A 21,339-nucleotide genomic window follows, 5' to 3' on the forward strand; every position below is an offset into this window, starting at 1 on the left:
AATCCCATCAAGGAGGAGAAACTCCACATTTCTGAGAGTTCTCCCTTCAGTGGGATTTATGGAACATGCTGAACAAATGACTGAAAGAATGAAGAAACTAATATATGTGAAGAAACTAATGACTGCTCCCTGAAGACTGTGAGAAACACACCTATACAGAAAAATCTTATGGAACTTTTCATTACCACACTGAACACCCAAAAATATTCATCCTTGTTTTCATGTAGGTAGTGAAATATCTTCAAAGAAATTACTAATTCAGCAAACACAAAACTATCACTCACCTTTCTTACAATAATAGTGTCATACAATGACCAAATATTCTCCAACACAAACTGCACAAAAATAGGTTTTTTTGCTTTCTCCTGAGCTCCAGGCATCAGTTTACGTGTTTTACCATGGAGGTAGTAGTCTCCCCAAAGACAGTTCAGTAGTTCATCCTCAGAAATTTCTAGTTTTTTTGCATACAAAGATGCAAAGTCATGTAAACTGCAACAGATAATTCACATAATTCTCAGTACAGAAGAAAGCAAGTAAATTATACAGTGAGATATTACACGAGACCACAGTCTCTGGCCTCAGCAGCAGCCAGAGACTGTGGTCATTTTTTGTGTGTGTGTGTGTGTGTGTGTGTGTGTGTGTGTTTATGCTTTGTCTATTTCCAATGAAGGCCTTGTGGTCAAAAGCTTAGTTTCTGACAGTCTTTTTGTTGTGCCTATCTGCAACTCAACATCTCAGCTTTATAGTGAGTAGCAACCATCCTTTTCATAATACTCTCATTATTCCATTCTGGATTTTCCATTGTTTAAAATATGGCTATTATTTGTTAAGCTTCAAAAATAAAACAAACAGGTTCAAAAATAAAACAAACAGAGGAAAACTAATCCACTAAAGTCATTTCACTTTACTGAGCATTCTTTTTGTGAGCCTGACATTTATCAGTTTCATCTTCAGAGTATTTATTGAAGAGTGGAACTTGCTCTTTGATGGATCAAACAAACCTGTGACCATACACATTACTCTCCTTTATATATGTTCAACATTCCTTGTTAGTCGTATTTGAAATATTATCAAAATCTGAAGGAATGTTTGTGCAGCTCTTTTCAGAGGGTACTTCATTATAGATAACTGCAACATCTGCAAAGAGTCTGAATTATGATTAATATTGTCTCATAGGTCACCAAGATACAACACCAACAGGAAGGGTCCTCACATTTGCCTGGAATTCACTTGAAGTTACTTCTGTATTGTCAATGACTCTCCATGCAAGATAACACACTGTATCTTCCCTACTTAAAAAAAACACCCTCAATCAAGTGACAAATTTATATGAAATAGAGGATGGGGAAAGATAGGGAAAGGATGGATGGGAGCCTCATGACTTCCAGCCACTTAGGCATTGTGGTAATGCAATGGTGAAAATTGAAAACTTGTGCCAGACCAGGAATTGAACCGGGATTTATTACTTCTCATAAGTGGTTGTCTTAACAGCTTCAGTCACCCAAAAGCAGACCCCGACTGACTCAAATTTCCAACTTATCACATGATGCAATGCAGTGCCCCTGATCCACCAAATCTCTACTCACAAATTATTGGTCCCGAAGGAGTTCAGATGATATTAGTGCATCTACACTGAAACAAACATCAAGGAACTGCTGCACTTTTACAGAAATGTACTTAGCTGTGCGGTTTCTGTTATGCTGGACATGTCTGACAGAACAGAGAATGGAGAAGAAAGGGAGAGGATGGGTGGAAAACTCATGTCTTCCAGCCATACAGGGCATTGTGGTAATGCAATGGCGAAAGTTGAAAACTTTCCAGTCTGGCACAAGTTTCTGTTTTTGCCACTGCATTATCACAACACCCTGTGTGGGTGGAAGTCACCGGTATCCCACCCATCCTTTATCTTTCTTTCCCCATCCTCTATTTCATATAAATATTTGCACCAGCTGCATGATCTACAAGTGATGTCTGTTCTGTGAGACTTGTCTGACAGAACAGACACTACTTACACCACTTACTAGTCACAAATTTCACTTGATACTCCATTTGATATTACTTTCATTGTTAAGCACTGGAGTGATGTTGAACTAAAGCTTTTCAGAAATCCACAAATACTGCATCTGTCTGTCAATCTTGATTCCCAGCTTTCAGGATGTTGTGAAAGATGTGCGAGTTGGATTTCGCATGATTAATGTTTTAGAAATCCATGCTGGTTGATGTGGAGGAGGTCATTCTGTTCAAGATACCTCATAGCACTTAAGTTCTATTTATATTTTAAGATTATACAGCAGTTGTAGAGTCGTAAAACTGCCAGCCCTTACATACAACCAGAATTTCTTTGGATTTTATGAGAGGTCTTCTGATAAGGTTTCTCCACAGTGAACAATACAGGCTTCACATGTTGCTTTCTCGACAGCCAAATGCATTTCATTTATCATTTCTCACTTTCATTAACTGTTGACTCCTTATTAAACTTCAAACAATGTCAGCTCTTCATATGGTTTCAAAATGGTGCAAAGATTAAATGTACATGTAACTGTGTACTTCACAACACAAACAAAAAACAGAACATCAGTGAATTACAACTGGAATCATCTGACTCGCACAAATATCTGGTTGTAACAGTTTCTAGGAATAGGAACTGGAATAATCATACAGGTTCCGTAGTAGGTAAAGCAGACTTTGACTGATTCATAGGAAATGGAAAATGTCATCATTCTACACTGCTTACAAGAGACTTGTACAACTCATCCTAGAATACTGCTCTAATGTGTGGGACCCATACCAAACAGAACTGCTAGGGGATGTTAAGTATCTACAAAGAAGAATAGTAAGTATAGTCACAGATTTGTCTGACTCATGGAAGAGTGGCACAGAGACGCTGACAAGTCTGAAATAGCACACGCTTCAAGAGAAATGCCAACTACCCAAGTAAGTAATCTGTGAATGTGTTACAAAATCCCACTTATTCTCCTGCAGGGACTGCAAAAGCATGATTACACTAATTACAGTGCACTCAGAGGCATGCCATCAATAATTCATGTTATATATTATTTATGAATGGAATAATAAGAAGTCTTAATAAGTGGTACAAATGTATCATTGTTTCTAAGCAATGTTTCAACATTTTTAAAAAAGAGTATAATTGAGTTTGTGCTATAATGTGCATAACACTTCAGAAACGAAACAAGTTATCAAATCAGAAAGTAGAATCCTGTTTTTAAAAAATTAAAATAAAAAATATATAAATTATTAAGCAAATTTTAATAAAGTATCTGCTGAAAAGCTTATAAGAAATGCAAAATGAATTCATCTTACTTATATTACAAAGGAAAGCAACACTAACTGCTATAAATTTCATGTAAGGAAACTGGTATTACTGGAGGAAACATTGTTCTGGATGCAAAAGGAAAAAGAGGTATCTTTCTTCAACACATTGCCTTTCACCTTAAAGGCACTTTTGTGGTGGGGGAACCACGAAATTTGAAGTGCAGATTATCTCTGTTGCAATGTTAGACATAAACAATAGTGTGGTCACAAAGAAAGATAGTTTATTTATCCACAATCAAGTAAACAATAAACACAGAAACAGGACAATAAGCAGTACAGCACAATATGAGCATAGGTGATGTGATGGGATGCCCAGGCTTCATCAGAGGCAACCCGACCCCTGGGTAGGCAGAGTCCTAGTAGGCTGTCCCAACTTTGCCTCCAGATCTTCTGTGGAATGGTGTGTGGTGTTTTCTTCTCGTTGTCTTGTTGTCTTCACATTGTCCTTCTCAGGATTTATTTTCTTCTATGCTGCCTGTGTGGCAGTCAGCTGTGGCAACCCATTACAGGCCTACTTCGCTGTTCCTGGCACGGACGGCATAGCGAGTGCCTTACTGTGACGTCTGCTGGGCGGCCACCGATGTGGCGGACAGTACTGTCTCAGCAACTCTCTGCAGCATATTAGCCAGGTGCAAGTCATTTTCGATCACTGCAAAAAGTGTGGAGACTATTGCTGTCAGCTCTCCTTTGTGCACTGTGTACGCAGTGCTGTGGCTGGGTGCAGTTGGGTTGCAATTGGTGGCTAGTGTGTTGCCACTCATGCCACCACCCGCCGATGTGGCCTCTTCTTTGCACGATTTTCCCCTGGGGGATCAAAGCACTAATCTTGCTAGCATGTTTTCTGGTGTGGGCACATTGTCTTCTTTTGCCCCCTTCAGTGGGGCTGGAAGTGACAGCATCAGCGGCCGGCATCATCCTCGTGGTTGCTGGCTGCCTCGCCGGCTGTGCGCCTGGGTACAGACAGCAGTGGAGGGAGTGGTCAGCAGTCTTCTGCAACTGCTGCCCCTGTTGGAAAGCAACTGCGACTAATTACTTCTCAGCCACGGTTTTTGCATCCTTGGGAGCGGACAGTTTCTGCTTACATGGGCGCCTGCACACTTCACGCACTCCTCAGGGAAGGAACAGTGGCGAGCCACATGGCCTGTCCCCTGGCAGTGGAAGCACTGCAGCAAGCCCCTCTTCTGCTTAATGTTTTCCATGGTGACCATGGTGTTGGCTGCCCATTTCAGCTTGTAGAGCCGCCTGTTCTCCGATGTGTCAGTGGCAATCACCAGCAGAGACGGCGACTCCTTGTGTGTGATGTGAGACTTGTCCCACTTCACATTGTGCATGCTAAAGTAAAGCTCTGCCAGTTTGTATCTCAGGAGTTCAGGTTCCACCACCTTGGGGAAGTCCTTGATGGTGATCTTTAACAGCCTCTCGGGGATGATGGGGTGCATGTACCAGTGCAAACCTTGGTTCAACACCTCGCTTGTCACCTTGATGAAATCCTCCGTGTTTGCGACTTGCAGACGCAAGAGGTTTCCTGCTGCCGCTTGCACTGTGCAGTCTGCAGTCATCCACTGCTTCACAAGCTGCAGGAAACCTTTGTAGTCTTTGGCCACCTTGAAGACTATGGGCAGCAGGCGTCGCTGTGACCATCCAGAAGTGGTGTCCGATCGGGAGGCGGTCACTTCTTCTTCTGCAGAGTGGCCAGTGTGGGCAGCGGCCATGGTCTCCGTCTGTTTGGGTGCTGTTGGCTGCTCCAACTTCTCCTTGTCTGCTAGCGCACCGTAGCAGTTAGCAGTAGCATTGGGCGGCGGGGAAGGTGTCGCCCTGGGTCTGGCCGCCTGCCGAGATGTGACGGCAGTCCAGGTCGCACCTGTCACACTGTCATCTGGTATGGCGCATCTTCTGCCACCGGAAATTGATACAGTGAGCTGCCTCTTCTTCTTGGGTGCCTTTTTGGTGCCAGTTGATGCTGCGGAGATTGGTCATTAGCGCCACTCACCATCTGGGTGCTGCAGTGCTCTGGCCGTCATCCTTTGCGCCCTCTTGTTGGCTGGGAGTACATCATTCACTATAAAGTTATCCTCACCGGAATCATCGTCCAAGTCAAGGTCCATGGCTGGTGGCCAGGTTGTTCTAGGCAGCAGGTCAGATGGGGCCATCATGTGAGCAAGCTCATCCACACGGTGGTCTGCCACACCAGCACTCCAGTCGTTATAAGTGGGGGGCCGGCTAGGGCCATCGACCAAGTAGGCTCAGCCAAACTGCGATCCGCCACACCCATCACTCTATTCAGTGCTCCTTGGAACTCAGGTGTGCTGAGCCATGCCGAGCCGAGCTGAGCCATGTGGTGCAGTGGTGTGCCGAGCCAAGCTGTTTTTATATAGAGGAGAGCTCCAGTAGATGGTGCACCAGGTTTCGGACTGCGTGCACAAGCCTCTGGTGGCCAACCTGTGTAGATGCCACTAGTGGAGTACAGGTGTGTAGCACGTTGTCGGACTATGGACTTGGCACATACTCAGGTATGACATACAGGCTTACAGCACCCCTACCTGCTTGTGGAAAGGGTACTCCCTGATGTGGGTATTGAAGTGACTGATGACACATCCTTGGCATCTGTAACGGTCACTACTTGTGATGGCAGCAGCAGCAGAAGGATATTCTGACCTGAAACTAATTAGTAGGGAACAAGTCGTGCAGCTGCAGACATATGCAGTGGCTATTTCCCTGCAAAGTGCCATAAAGGAGAACCAGCAATAAGGGCACAGATAGCATCTTAATGTCCAGGTCCTCAACATGGTGGAGCTGTGCTGATGGTGAAGGTGTTGGCCAGTCACACACTGTTGTCAGGTACATCCATGGTGAAGAACCCAAAAGCGTCAGCCCAGGTGATAGTGTAAATGCAGGTGGCAGCGAAGCACCATGGGATGGGCTGGCAGTATGCATCAGGGCACTGGACCCCAAAGGAGAGGCAGGAGGCAGCAACATCCACAAGGTGGGCAGGTCTGCCTCTGCAGCAGGAGCACCCCACAAGGCCTGGACAGGCACTGAGGGAGGATGTGAAGGAGGGGGCAGTGGGCCCTTGGCCCTTGCCATGCTTTAAGGATGCAGCTGATTGTGGTGGCATGCCACCAGCCCTTTGCTGGTCCCCACCATAAAGAGGCAGCAACCGCAGCAGCTGTGGACCATAGCTGGAATCCACTTTGTTCAGCAGTCGAACCCCAGAGGCAGACCATGGAGACAGAGGTGAACCGCAATGTGGGTCTCGCTGGTGGAGTGCATCAAGGCGTCATTCATGGAAGAGTTTGTGAGATATTTCCTCATTTGAACCTTCAACAAGAAGACATTTCATTCCACCTCATGTTAGGTAGGGGGTGAAAAGGAGGAGCAGCCACATGGTGAATGCCTTGACGAGTGCAAAAATCATCATAGGTCTGAGACACAAACTGTGGACCGCTATCTGTCACAATCCTTTCCAGATTTTTTTTTTTTTTTTAGAGGTACTGAACTTTAGCCACAGCTGATACGGAAGGACAGCAGATAATGTATGGAAATTTAGAGAAAATATTGGCAACCAACAACTAATAACAATTTAGGAAGGGGCCTGCAAAATCAAAATGGACGGGTTACCACGGGCTCTGCTGTGCAGATCCCAGAGGGAGCATCACCCGTGGTACCAACTGTTGTTAAGTCCACTGTTGTTGAGTCCACTGAGAGCAGGCCATAACAACACACACAATGTCACCTTTGATGATAGGCCTAAATATGTGTAAATGAGCCACCAACTTGATATGAGAGATCTTCCAATGTCCCACAAGTAGGAGCTGAAGCACATCTTGCCGTAGGGTGGCTATGATCACAACTCTGGGCAACAATCCATCTGTGCTAAGGCAATACCACCATCAAATGCCAAAAGGTGGTGATGGACAGTAAAGCAGTTATAGAAATGATCGGAATCTCTGTCAATTGGTTGATCCAACCAACAAGCTGAACACAGTGAACTACTTGGTGCAAAATCAGATCAACAGCAACAGTAGTTGTGATCTGGGAGCCCATAATAACAAATACTTCCGTTGTATCCACTGTATGTTGCACCTCGATATCTAAGTGAAAACAAAGGGCTCATTGTGATCAAAAGAGGATCTGGCCCCATCACAAGCCAGGACCATGCATCAGCATAGCCATGCTGTGTGGTAGGCAGAAAATGTATTTTATAGTTGTAGCAAGATGGGAGCAAGGTCCAACACTGGAAGTGGTGTGTTGCTTTGTTGGGTAATGAAGCAGAAGGAATAAACAACAAAACCAAGGGCTTGTGGCCTGTAATGAAAAGGAACTTTGACCCATACAAGAATACACAAAACTTTTTTAGGGCACAGATTATGGCAAGCGCTTCCTTTTCAACTTTGAAGTAGCACTGCTGAGTGGAGTTGAGCTTTTTTTGATGTGTATGCTGTCAGACATTCGGAACCATCTTCATAGTGACATACAAGAATGGCCTTGAGGCCATACTTAGAGGCATATGTAGCCAAGATGAGGTGGTGGGCAGGATGGAAGCTAGCCAAACAAGGAATAGAATGCAATTTAGATTTCAAAAGCATGAAAGCACACTTACAAGCCACTATCTAGCGAAATGAAATGTCCTTGTGAAGGAATTAATGGAGAGGATGGACCAGCATGGCTGCGTCCCCAGAATGAACCTGGAATAGTAGGCAATTTTCCTAAAAAATACTTGGAGTTCTTTGACTTTGGAAGGGTGAGGCACTTTGCACCATCCTAAGAAACATCAAATCACGAATACTCAATGGATGACTGAAAAGGTGGAACTTAGTCAAGATGCACTTCAACCTTGCAGTATCTAAGACCCTGAACAAGTTCATGATGCACCTATTATGATGACGTTATGAAGAAAGTTGATGCACCCTGGAATGAATATCATCAATTGTTCTTTAAAATGCTGAAAAACTGCAGAAGTGGTAGCCACACTGAACAGGAGGCTCTGATATTAATACAACGCAAAGGACCGATTAATTGCAGGGAGCTGTTTCTAATCCTCATCCTTAAATAGACATCAGATAAATCGATTTTCATGTAAAACTGGCCTCAAGCAAGTTTGGCTAATAATAAGAGCAAAGGGTGGGCGTGAATGATAGATTGAGCATCAATGGAAACTTTAAAACCACCGCAGAGGAAAATCTGACCATTCAGTTCTTTAACAATCATGAGGAGGGTAGATCACTCACAGGACATAATGGGTTGTATGACTCTAAAGACATCAGCTTGTCCAATTCTGATTTTACTTGATTGCGCAGTGCCACTGGAATAGAGTGCACACAGAAAAAATGTGGCTGTGCTATATGTTTCAAGGTAAAATGGGCCATAAAATTAGTGACACAACACAATTAAAAAAAAAAAAAAAAAAAAAAAAAAAAAAAAAAAAAAAAAAAAAAAAAAAAACTCTGAACACAGAGATTCTGACTGGTGATAAGGGAACAAGGTGTACTGCATCAGCAATGAAAAAACAAACGCACGAAAAGCATTCAGACTGAACAAATTGTCAATGCCAGCATCATCCACTACCATAAAGCTCAAGGAACAAATCACAGATCTATATATGATGGGAGCCATAAATTGCCCTAAAATTGGGATATGCTCCTCGTTGTAAATCATCAAACATTGAGTAACTGAAAACAATGACAGAGTCCCCAAATCCACACAAGTTTGTGGCTTCAGCAGTGTCAAAGCTACACCCACGTCCAACTGTAGTCTGAGAACTTCGTCCATCACTCACACTTCAGTAAACAGTTTTTGTTATATTAAAACTGTCTTCTTCAGAAGGTATTATACCTATTAACAAACATTATGACATTGTGTGTAGAACAGATATGGTATTATTACAATAAACAAAATTACAGGAAATGTTAACAAATAATTTTAGTGAAACATACTCACATAGCATCACGTTACCTGTATCCAATGTGGGAGTCACTGACTGCATGTAGTACATGTATATGCCGTCCACTTAATCACCATTTAAAATGCATGCTTTAAAAGTAGTAGTGCTCTACTGCACAGATTTGTCTGAAAATTTTTGAAATATCACACATTTGATGTTGGATCTAACTACATGTAGTGTGCCACTTGACAAATTGTGTACCATATACAGAACTAATGACAAGCTGACAAGTGCCAACAGGCTAAAGAGTAGAGGCAGTACTTTCAGGTTGCCTCTGATAGGTGGCATTCATGAGTGTCCTGTATGAGCGCAGCTGCAATGAGCAGCATGTGTGATATCAAAAGTCCATATTCATTACTTGAATTAACATATTAATCAAAATGATTGGAAGAGGAGAGAAGAGGGGGAGCAAAGTGTGCCATTAAAATCATGTGGCTAACAAAGAGCTCATAGGCTCAGGTCAATATCATGAAAACGTACAAGAAGTATTTGTGTTTGAATACACAACTGCAACAAGTGTGTGTGTCGAAGCAAAAATGCTCCTAGGAAACATTATCGATGTATCCAATACTGAAATATTAAGTTGACCCCAGACACGAGGGAACACTGTAAAAGTACAAACTGTGATAGGCAAACAGCAAATATTAAAAGACAATAAAGATTGGTGAAAGAGAATTGGGGGGGGGGGGGGGGGGCATCATGTTAAACAAAGTGGTTGTACTAAGAAAGTATTCTGTATGAACAAATACACTGGGGGGGGGGGGGGGGGGGAGTGTTGTAAAATACCCTCAAATAATGAATAAACAAAGGCCACTAAGTAGTGTACCTATGGCTAGAAATCAGCTATAGGCAGAATAAAACACACTAAAAATTTAAAAAAAGTGGGTGGTTCTAATATGGTTGATTGGTAAAATGTTGAACAGCCACGTAACTATGGATGATAAATTGTATGTTGTAAAATAACAAAATAAAAGATGTACTCTTAGTGAAAATAGAATTCTGAGGAAAACAAACACCACATGGAGGCCAGCACTGAACAGTAAACTTGGCTGCTTGGCCAGAAGTAGAGGTTTAAAGCCTTCTAGGAAATGTCTACTTGCAAGCAGAAGTTGATTGTTTAGGATGTAGCCATAATTGTCATTTAAGTGTTTTAAAATTTCGAGCTCTCCCCATAAATCTAATCTACAATGTTTCACTTCTTTGTGTAAGATTACAGTATCCTCTAAAACCTTCAGAGTATGATCAGAAACATGTAAATGGTCTTCAAAGATGGGATAGTGTACATTATTACCTTTCTTCCCCAAAAAGATATTCTTTATATCTCACCTTGATTGCGCCACCAGTTTGTCTACTGTAGTAACTGGGACTGCCACTGCAGATCATTTTGTAAATGCTTGAGTCTAAGAATGCATCCTCAGCATTTCTGATAGTAGCCACATGACTTTAGTAATACACTTTTTTACTCCCTCCCCTCACCCTTTTCAAAATTTTCAGTTAATATGTTAATTCTAGTAAAGAAAATGTAATTATGATATCAAACACGCTGCTCATTGCAGCTATATGCATCAGAGGCAACCAAAAACTAGTGCCTCTACTCTTCAGCCAGTTGGTGCACGTCACTAATTCTGTTCGTGGGACACTCACACGCTACAGGAATCGAAGCCATATTTTTTAATTATTGTTATATATACAGGATGTTCAATTCATCTGAAGATATTGAAATAGCCCTAAAAATAAGATTCAGATCCAAACAATTTACAGTTGAAATATGTCTATCTGTGAGGGGGTCGTCCAATGATACCAAACTTGACTGCCGCCCCACCGCATGTGTGGGGGTGGGGAGGTAACTTTGAAATCTTAAATGGGAACCCCCATTTTCTGTTGCAGAATCAGATTCTACAGAAAATAATATGTAATTTACCTGGAACACTTTTTTTCATTTCACGACAGATGGGGCTATAATCGGAAAAATCAAAATGAGTAGAAAACCATTGTTTCAAAATGCTATCCAATGACCCATCTCCATGCTTTGAGGGTAGGACAGGCAGTTATTTCATAATTTTTAATGGGAAACCCCATTTTCAATGCTGTATTCCTCTGAACAATGAAAAGGGGACTGCTCGACATGCCATTTTAGCCGTCTATTGAATTATTATAACAGGCAGAGTAGTCCCATTAAAAATTATGAAATAATTGTCTGTCTGACTCTCACACTGTGGAGGTGAGATGTTAATTTAAGTGTCACTGAATAGCATTTAGAAACACACGATTTTCTCCCCATTTTGATTTTTCGGATTAGGGTGCCATCTGTCGGATAATGAAAAAAGTGTATTTTTTGGATCCAATGTGTTGTGTTCAAGATGTTTCAATGCATTCACATAAATTGCACATCCTGTACATACAAATTTTTCAAGTAGCACACTACATGTTGTTGGATCCAATGTCAAATGTGTGAAATTTTTAAAATTTTAAGACCAAGCTCTACAGTAGAAAGCAACTACTTTTGATCATGTACTTTAAATGATGATTAAATGGATGATACTACCTGTACTAGACAGAGTCATCAACTTCCACATTGGATACATATAACATGATTCTATATGAGTATGTTCCACTAAGATGATTTGTAAACATTTCCTGTAATTTTGTTTATTGTAATGATACCATATCTGTTCTGCTTACAATTTTGCGATACCTGTTAATAAACACAATATGTTCTGAAGAAGACAGTTTTAAAAACTGTCAATAACATGGTCAAGGTTTAATAAAACAGTATTTTGCAACTGGCTGGCTGTTATTCCCAATCCACTGAAGCTCTTGCATGCACAATTGCTGGAGTGCACCCATGTTCAAAATTTTAAACGTTTGTTTTTACTCGAAGCAATGGACATCCCTGTCCATATCTGCAGGAGAGGGCTGGGAGTGACAGACAGAGGCTATACGTCCTTTTTTCCTGCCATTGTTACAAGTCGCCCAGTGATTAGAGCGCATGACCCTGTAATGTTGCATGAAACATGTAGGCAAAACAGGAGTGCTGAGAGCTGAGGTGGTTGTTGTTTGACACAATGCTGTCCAGTGCAAGGCAGAGGCCACAGTTGTATGGCTGCTATGTTGTCCTCCCCCTGACAACTAACTGATACCTGACAACCAGTAACAGGAGCCACCATGGCAATGTCACACCAAGCCTCAATCTGATCACCAGCAGTGTGAGATACTTCAAAAGACTGTGAAATATGCAACATTTCAGCCAAAGATGGATTCTCACACTGTAGTACACACTGATGCACCTTCAATGGCATCACAGACCATATAAACAGCACAGAAATCATGACAAGTATCAGTAACAAATTCACATTTGCGACTGAGGCTGTGAAGTTTGGCCACTTGAGCCCAGCAGGAGTGTTGGAGGTATTCATGACATTGACAGAACTTTATACATGCTGTAGTCACATGCACACATTTACAATGATAATTTGACGACAACCTACACATTTCGTCGAACAAAACTGACCCAGGTTCCTTGACTGATGCTAACTGGCACAACAGCTGGTAGATCCAAGGAGAAATTCAAGAAAGGAACACGGCCTTACTAATGTTTGTATCAGTGACATTCAAAGCAAGAAAAGGTTGCCAAAGCTGCGTCTTGTAAGCCTTCCAGTCTTCGGTCACTTCATTGTAAGGGGGAAAAGACGACAAGTACACCAACAGCATGGAAGCCTTCACCATCAAAAGGCTGAAAAGTTCATGATAGCAACTGTAAGAGCCTACTGCTGCTCAAGGAGAGATTTGAGCACTGCCTCCATGGACATGAGAACTGACAGAACAACCAGATAGACTGAGCACACAGAAGTTAACACCACACTTATTACCAACTGTGTCACAATGCTAGACACAAACAACAATATGGTCACAAGAACAAGAGTTTATGTACCCACAGTCAAGTAAACACCAACACTATAACAGCACAACAGGCACCAGAGCACAATCTGAGCATGGGCACTGTCACGCTGCCCTTATATAGACAACAGCATTGGTGCATGGTGCAGCAGGTGCTGCACTATGTGCATAAGTCGTGAGTGGCCTTCAGTGGCCAACCCACACAGATGCTGGGGCGAGTAATTGAGTGTAGCATGCCAGCAACCTGGTGCTGCAGTGCATATCCAGGTATAATGTACACGATTATAGCAATTTGAATAGCCATCCCATGTACTACAAATGAAATACTCCCATTCCCACATAACCTGCTCACACACATACAGAAATTTATCAATGGAAAAAGTCCGAATGGAATTTAGGGTATACAACATGCATAAGTGGATATTTTGCAGAATCGCACTTCGAGGATGGAACTAATCCATGTAAAAATACCACACAAAGTGCACTGACCTCAAAGGGAACTACATGAAAAAGTAAGTGAATTTTTTAGCCAAGTACACATCAATCTAAAACAAACACACACACTTTTTTTTGTTGCTACAAGTGAAGAGTGCGTACATTTCCTACACTTTTCCATAATGGTCATTTTACTGGATTAGGAGCAGTACAATAACACAATATTTTTAAAGTGTTAAATTAATCAAATTACTTAACTTAATTACATTATATGTTTTTCCTGTTTCATGTAACTTACTTTGTTGTTACTGTAAACAACAGTTTAACAGTGAATATGTTTTGTCATCATTTCCAAATACCCACCTGAAGCCCCATCCATCAATTGCACTTGCAAAGACAACATTCCCTTTCTCTGGTGAAAAATAAATATTTGAGTCATCAATATCTTCCAGACCTGTAGTCCAGTCATAGAGGCCTCCAATAGTTACAGAAGATGAATCTGATGCAGATTTTCCAAGGATTTCTGTTGTAAACAACTGTGCCACCACTGCATTCACCTGGGAGGGTCATAATACAAATAAGACAAACTGCTTTATACTATGTATTCTGCTTGCTTTAAAATATTAAAATGCAGTAATCATTCAAATTACAGAGAATATCATAGATTTAAGCATTTATGTGACCACTTCATAACTATTTGGAGTCATCTCACAGATGTGAAAAGTTGGATAAATTGACTGTATGAGGGCTTGTCATAATGTTTTAATAACCACCTTGAAAAAACAAAACGATGTAATTAATTTGATGTTTGTTAGCAGGAACATATCTGCAGTCCTTGTACACATGGAAATTCCCTTGCCACAACACCATCAGAAGATCTGTAACAAAATGGTGCAGCACTTTGATAAAGTAGAGTATCATGCAATAATTCATTTTCTGCATTTGAAGGTGAAGAACAATGCAGCAAAAATGCTGAGTTGGTGAGGGCATACAGCAACAATGCACCATCCTACGAGCACAGGCTAGGTGGTGCAGATGCTTTCAGAGTTGTTAACCAAGTCTGGATGACAAAATATGAAGTGCCAGACCAACTCAATATGAAGAACAAGGAATTGCTAGGGAAGCAGAGGCCCTGGTGTTCAAAGATTGAGACAGCAGCAGAAATGTTGCAGCAGAACAAGACACATGACTTATTTTGATGCCTGTCATCTCGTATGAGTGCTGGGTGTATCACTGCAACCCCAAAGCAATGGACCAAAGCAAGTAGTGGAAACATGGATTCATCAGCACCCATAAGGTGAAGACACAACCATCACTTGGCAAGTTATTGATGCTGAGTGTGTTTTGTGATTGCCATGGAGTACTGTTAACACATTATGCTCATGAGGGAGAAACCATCACAGGAGCATACTACTGAAATGACCTGATGAAGTTACTGGAGGATGTCCACATGAAATGCCATGGGAAGCTGTCAAAGGACATGCTTCTGCTTCACAATAATACTCCAGCGCATTCTGCCAGAACAGTCATACATGACGATTCTCTATCAAATTTTGTCTCACCCTCCACCCTCTACTCTGTCCTCATATTCTCCTTACATAACACCCAGTGTCTGCTACCTCTTTCTTTGGTTGAAGGAACCATTGTATGATGCATTTTCAGAAAGGCACTAAGGTAATTATTGAGCTGAATCATTTCCTGAATAACCAAAATGCCAAGTTCTACAATGAGTTTTCTGCATTGTTGGGAAAAATGATTTTCATTTAAGGGTGAATACGCTGAGGACTAACACCATTGCCAAGTTTCATCATTGCAGATTGGTTTTTTGAGATGATAATTAAAGCTTTATAATTATCTCTTGTAGAAGATTTATTTTAACATCAATACTTCATATATGAAGCTCCTGTTTATCGAAAATTTTTAGCTACACAAATTTCATATTTCTGAAATCTTTAACATACATTGGTCAACATCCTACACAAATGTTTTGGTACGATGCTTCCAAATAACAATGAAATAACATACTGAGTCTGTACAGCATTATCTAGTCAATTACCTTGTTCTGCTTGAGAACAGCAAATACTGTCTTCTTGTGTAAACCTAAGTTACTTCAATTTGTCCTTCAGTTTCTGGGCTGTTGACATAAAACTGTTTTACAATGCATCATTGCTAACAACAAGCCACATACTTTTTCCATATCTGGCTCTGTCACAGCATTTTCATTCCATGTCCTTTAGCACTAATCCCCCGTTATTTCTCCTTTATATTTTTACATTTATCATTCATAAAGATCATACTGGATAATCCTTGGTGGAATACAAACAATGAAATGAGTCAAGATGGCTCTCCACTATGTGGTGTACAGATGCAGAAACAAGAAATGGAATAGATCCTACCTACACAATTCATAGAATTTGAGAGGGAGATCCAGACAAGTGGGTTTGTAAAGCAGGCACTGAAGTTGGCAATGTGCACTCTTCTATAATTCAGCTGCCAAACCTGCCCTTCGCCACAGTTTGACCATGAACACACACATAGATCATCAGTTTTTTTAAATTACATACATAAGAACTGCCTTCAAACATATCCTCTGGTGTTAAAATCAACTGACTTACTTCCACTAGTCCCTGTCCAATACTTATTTGCAATATACAGTGCATGTTGTTAAGAAGTACTACACAGTGTTCCTTAGGACATGCACGCTAGTCCAAAGGAACAGGCACAGCAGCAAGTACAGCCACCATGAAAAACAGGAAATATATTCGCAGTAACAAATACAAACCACCTTCAGCTGGATAATGGAACGACGACAATGAAAATATGTGCTGGACTGGGACTTGAATCCAGGTTTCCCTCATCAGATGAGTGATTGCCTTAACCACTTTTGCTATGCACGCACGACTCACAGCCAGACTCAAACTTCCATATATCATCGTTTATGAGTCACAACCTGCAATCGTATACATTATGTAATTCCCGCACAGGGGGAAGACATTTTAACTGAAGTATGCCTCTCCAAAGGAATGTTGCACAGTACTTGTTGATGACAAAGGCAGTGCAAGATTGTATTTATTTGCGACACCAGGCTTGAGTTAAGTGTGAAATTTGGGTTTGAGACCCAGTATGGCACAAATTTTCACTGTCATCATTCCATTTTACAGTTTATGGTGATCTGTTTTATCTACTGGGAATACATTTCATGCAATACTTATCTCTCCAAGTGTGTCCCTATTTTATTTATCCCCCCCCCCCCCCTTCCACCCCTCAGAGTCTTACTATAGACTATCCACCTGTACCTCAATCTCTCCACCCTATTTAGTTTCACTGCTGCCTCATCCACATTGTGGAGGAATGTCTACCACTCTTTCACTACCACCCCCCTCCCCCCAAATTCCTTCCTGATCCTTAAACTTACACATACAACACATCACTACCTCCTCTCACTTCACCAGGTTGCAATTATTCCCATCACATTTTCTATGTTGACACTATGCACTGCACGCATAACACTTCACCCACTCTTCCCCTACTTATCTTCCTAGGTTACGCCAAATAGTGCCAAGGCCAGGAACAGGAAGTGTTTGGGACTAAATACCAATGGGAAAAGCAGATTACTATATCTGCTATTAATTAGTACATATATTACTTGAAGGTTGAGTGCTTGTTCTTATAATTTACTTTCTTTAATATCTTAAGCATTTGTTAAGCTAGTAACAATATTACATACCTGCTCAAGTACTTGTGTCAGATGCACATAAGCATCTAATGGAGACAACTTCATCTCCAGAATGAGTCGATCAATCTTATTCAGCACCAAGACTGGAACAATATTTTCGAGCCAAGCTTGTCTCAAAGCAACCTAAGAAAAAAAAATTTGTTTGTGACAGCATCAAATCCCAGCATTTGTTGGGTTACTTAACCCATATTTCAAACAATTACACACTTATTGCCTTTTATCTATCAACAGAGCAAAGACTGTGTAACTTTACCTTTACCTCACAAAGGAAGTGCTTTACATATTCATTTAGAGCAAATTTGGAAAATCAGTTCCGAAGCATGAAGGTGGGATACAAAAAAAGGAAAAACAGGCTACAGGAATACATTATGAAATCATAAAAAATAAACAGTTCTGATTCAAATTTCAGAACATCCTTGACAATAAGAAAGAGATGGACACTAAGTCAAAGATTAAAGTCAAACACAAAAGAAAAAGGTACAAAAGCAATACATTAAAAAAATGAAACAACAGATCATCCACCCTGTTCAACATTAGGACAAGCCAAAAAATAACACTGGCATGAATGGTCAGAAAACTGGAAGGAAAAACATAGTTTATTCCCATCAAGTTTAAATGCACTAACTGAGCCCAACAAAGAAAGTAGTACAAATGGCAACTGCAAACAATACAATAATTCCCAAAATGAATTTTCACTTTGCAGTGGGGTGTGTACTGATTTGAAAACCCAAGCACACCTCACAAGCCACCCAGTAGACACTTAACCATGAAACACAAAGTCGCAGGTTTGAGTCGTGGTCAAGCACACAGTTTTAATTTACCATGAAGTTTCAACAGATTAATAAAATATAAATCACATTGTTAAAAGGGCAAAAAAGAAAAAAAAGTAAATGAGTCAAATGGGGCAAAAAAGTAAACAGAAGTGGAGAGAGAGAGAGAGAGAGAGAGAGAGGTGACATGATAAGAAAGGTATATACGCAGAGCAGAAATTATTGAGAAATCATTCCAACAATGACATGGGTCACAAATAGGGAAACACACTGACCTAAGTGACTTTGATCAAGGACAGGTTATTATAATATGTTATCCAGATCAAGCATCTTAGAACTGGCAGAGCTAGTCAGCTGTTTGCAGGCTACTGTCATGGAAAGTGGTTGAAGGACAGTGAACCACAAGTAGACCATGAAGTGTTGGATCTCCATGCATCATCACATCACACAGAGGTTGATGGTTTACCAGCTCTGTAGAGCAGGAAAAGGGCCAATTTGTAGCAGATCTAATTGTACATTGTAGAATATGATGCTCCTCCGCAGATTACCCATATGTGTTCTCTTGTTGACCCAATGATATTATCAAATATGATTGCAGTGTGCACAATGTCATCAAGGCTGGAAAGTGGATGAATGGAAATGTATTGCCTGGTTGGGTGAATCACATTTCTTGTTACACTAGGTCAATGGCCATGTCTAGATACAGCATCATCCTGGCAAAAAGCTGATCAAAACATGCACCGCACAATGGACACAAGTTGATGGGGGCAGTATTATGCTGTGAGGAACATTCACCTGGGCTTCTATGGGATCTACATCTACATCTACATCTACATTTATACTCCGCAAGCCACCCAACGGTGTGTGGCGGAGGGCACTTTACGTGCCATTGTCATTACCTCCCTTTCCTGTTCCAGTCGCGTATGGGTCGCGGGAAGAACGACTGTCTGAAAGCCTCCGTGCGCGCTCTAATCTCTCTAATTTTACATTCGTGATCTCCTCGGGAGGTATAAGTAGGGGGAAGCAATATATTTGATACCTCATCCAGAAACGCACCCTCTCGATACCTGGACAGCAAGCTACACCACGATGCAGAGCGCCTCTCTTGCAGAGTCTGCCACTTGAGTTTGTTAGACATCTCCGTAATGCTATCACGGTTACCAAATAACCCTGTGACGAAACGCGCCGCTCTTCTTTGGAACTTCTCTATCTCCTCCGTCAACCCGATCTGGTACGGATCCCACACTGATGCGCAATACTCAAGTATAGGTTGAACGAGTGTTTTGTAAGCCACCTCCTTTGTTGATGGACTACATTTTCTAAGGACTCTCCCAATGAATCTCAACCTGGTACCCGCCTTACCAACAATTAATTTTATATGATCATTCCACTTCAAATCGTTCTGCACGCATACTCCCAGATATTTTACAGAAGTAACTGCTACCAGTGTTTGTTCTGCTATCATATAATCATACAATAAAGGATCCTTCTTTCTATGTATTCGCAATACATTACATTTGTCTATGTTAAGGGTCAGTTGCCACTCCCTGCACCAAGTGCCTATCCGCTGCAGATCTTCCTGCATTTCACTACAATTTTCTAATGCTGCAACTGCTCTGTATATTACAGCATCATCCACGAAAAGCCGCATGGAACTTCCGACACTATCTACTAGGTCATTTATATATATTGTGAAAAGCAATGGTCCCATAACACTCCCCTGTGGCACACCAGAGGTTACTTTAACGTCTGTAGACGTCTCTCCATTGATAACAACATGCTGTGTTCTGTTTGCTAAAAACTCTTCAATCCAGCCACACAGCTAGTCTGATATTCCGTAGGCTCTTACTTTGTTTATCAGGCGACAGTGCGGAACTGTATCGAATGCCTTCCGGAAGTCAAGGAAAATAGCATCTACCTAGGAGCCTGTATCTAATATTTTCTGGGTCTCATGAACAAATAAAGCGAGTTGGGTCTCACAGGATCGCTGTTTCCGGAATCCATGTTGATTCCTACATAGTAGATTCTGGGTTTCCAAAAACGACATGATACTCGAGCAAAAAACATGTTCTAAAATTCTACAACAGATCGACGTCAGAGATATAGGTCTATAGTTTAGCACATCTGCTCGACGACCCTTCTTGAAGACTGGGACTACCTGTGCTCTTTTCCAATCATTTGGAACCTTCCATTCCTCTAGAGACTTGCGGTACACGGCTGTTAGAAGGGGGGCAAGTTATTTCGCGTACTCTGTGTAGAATCGAATTGGTATCCCGTCAGGTCCAGTGGACTTTCCTCTGTTGAGTGATTCCAGTTGCTTTTCTATTCCTTGGACACTTATTTCGATGTCAGCCATTTTTTCGTTTGTGCGAGGATTTAGAGAAGGAACTGCAGTGCGGTCTTCCTCTGAGAAACAGCTTTGGAAAAAGGTGTTTAGTATTTCAGCTTTACGCGTGTCATCCTCTGTTTCAATGCCTTCATCATCCCGGAGTGTCTGGATATGCTGTATCGATCCACTTACTGATTTAACGTAAGACCAGAACTTCCTAGGATTTTCTGTCAAGTCGGTACATAGAATTTTACTTTCGAATTCACTGAACGCTTCACGCATAGCCCTCCTTATGCTAACTTTGACATTGTTTAGCTTCTGTTTTTCTGAGAGGTTTTGGCTGCATTTAAACTTGCAGTAAAGCTCTCTCTGCTTTCGCAGTAGTTTCCTAACTTTGTTGTTGTACCACGGTGGGTTTTTCCCGTCCCTCACAGTTTTACTCGGCACGTACCTGTCTAAAACGCATTTTACGATTGCCTTGAACTTTTTCCATAAACACTCAACATTGTCAGTGTCGGAACAGAAATTTTCGTTTTGATCTGTTAGGTAGTCTGAAATCTGCCTTCTATTACTCTTGCTAAACAGTTAAACCTTCCTCCCTTTTTTTATATTCCTATTTACTTCCATATTCAGGGATGCTGCAATGGCCTTATGATCACTGATTCCCTGTTCTGCGCTTACAGAGTCGAAAAGTTCAGGTCTGTTTGTTATCAGTAGGTCCAAGATGTTATCTCCACGAGTCGGTTCTCTGTTTAACTGCTCGAGGTAATTTTCGGATAGTGCACTCAGTATAATGTCACTCGATGCTCTGTCCCTACCACCCGTCCTAAACATCTGAGTGTCCCAGTCTATATCTGGTAAATTGAAATCTCCATCTAAGACTATAACATGCTGAGAA

General features: G+C 41.4%; 1 protein-coding gene across 1 annotated transcript in view; it reads right to left on the reverse strand.

Annotated features, from left to right (window-relative positions):
* LOC126095766 (elongation factor-like GTPase 1) overlaps positions 1 to 21,339 on the reverse strand; it is a 591,625-nt gene that overhangs the window by 521,919 nt on the left and 48,367 nt on the right. The window contains exons 5-7 of the mRNA XM_049910570.1: positions 17,334 to 17,465; positions 13,970 to 14,163; positions 285 to 489 (exon numbers count right to left, since the gene is read on the reverse strand). Coding sequence (XP_049766527.1) covers positions 285 to 489; positions 13,970 to 14,163; positions 17,334 to 17,465 — 531 coding nt within the window. The remainder of the gene's footprint in view (positions 1 to 284; positions 490 to 13,969; positions 14,164 to 17,333; positions 17,466 to 21,339) is intronic.

This window comes from Schistocerca cancellata, chromosome 8, assembly GCF_023864275.1.
Source record: "Schistocerca cancellata isolate TAMUIC-IGC-003103 chromosome 8, iqSchCanc2.1, whole genome shotgun sequence".
In the NCBI taxonomy this organism is placed as follows: Eukaryota; Metazoa; Arthropoda; class Insecta; order Orthoptera; family Acrididae; genus Schistocerca; species Schistocerca cancellata.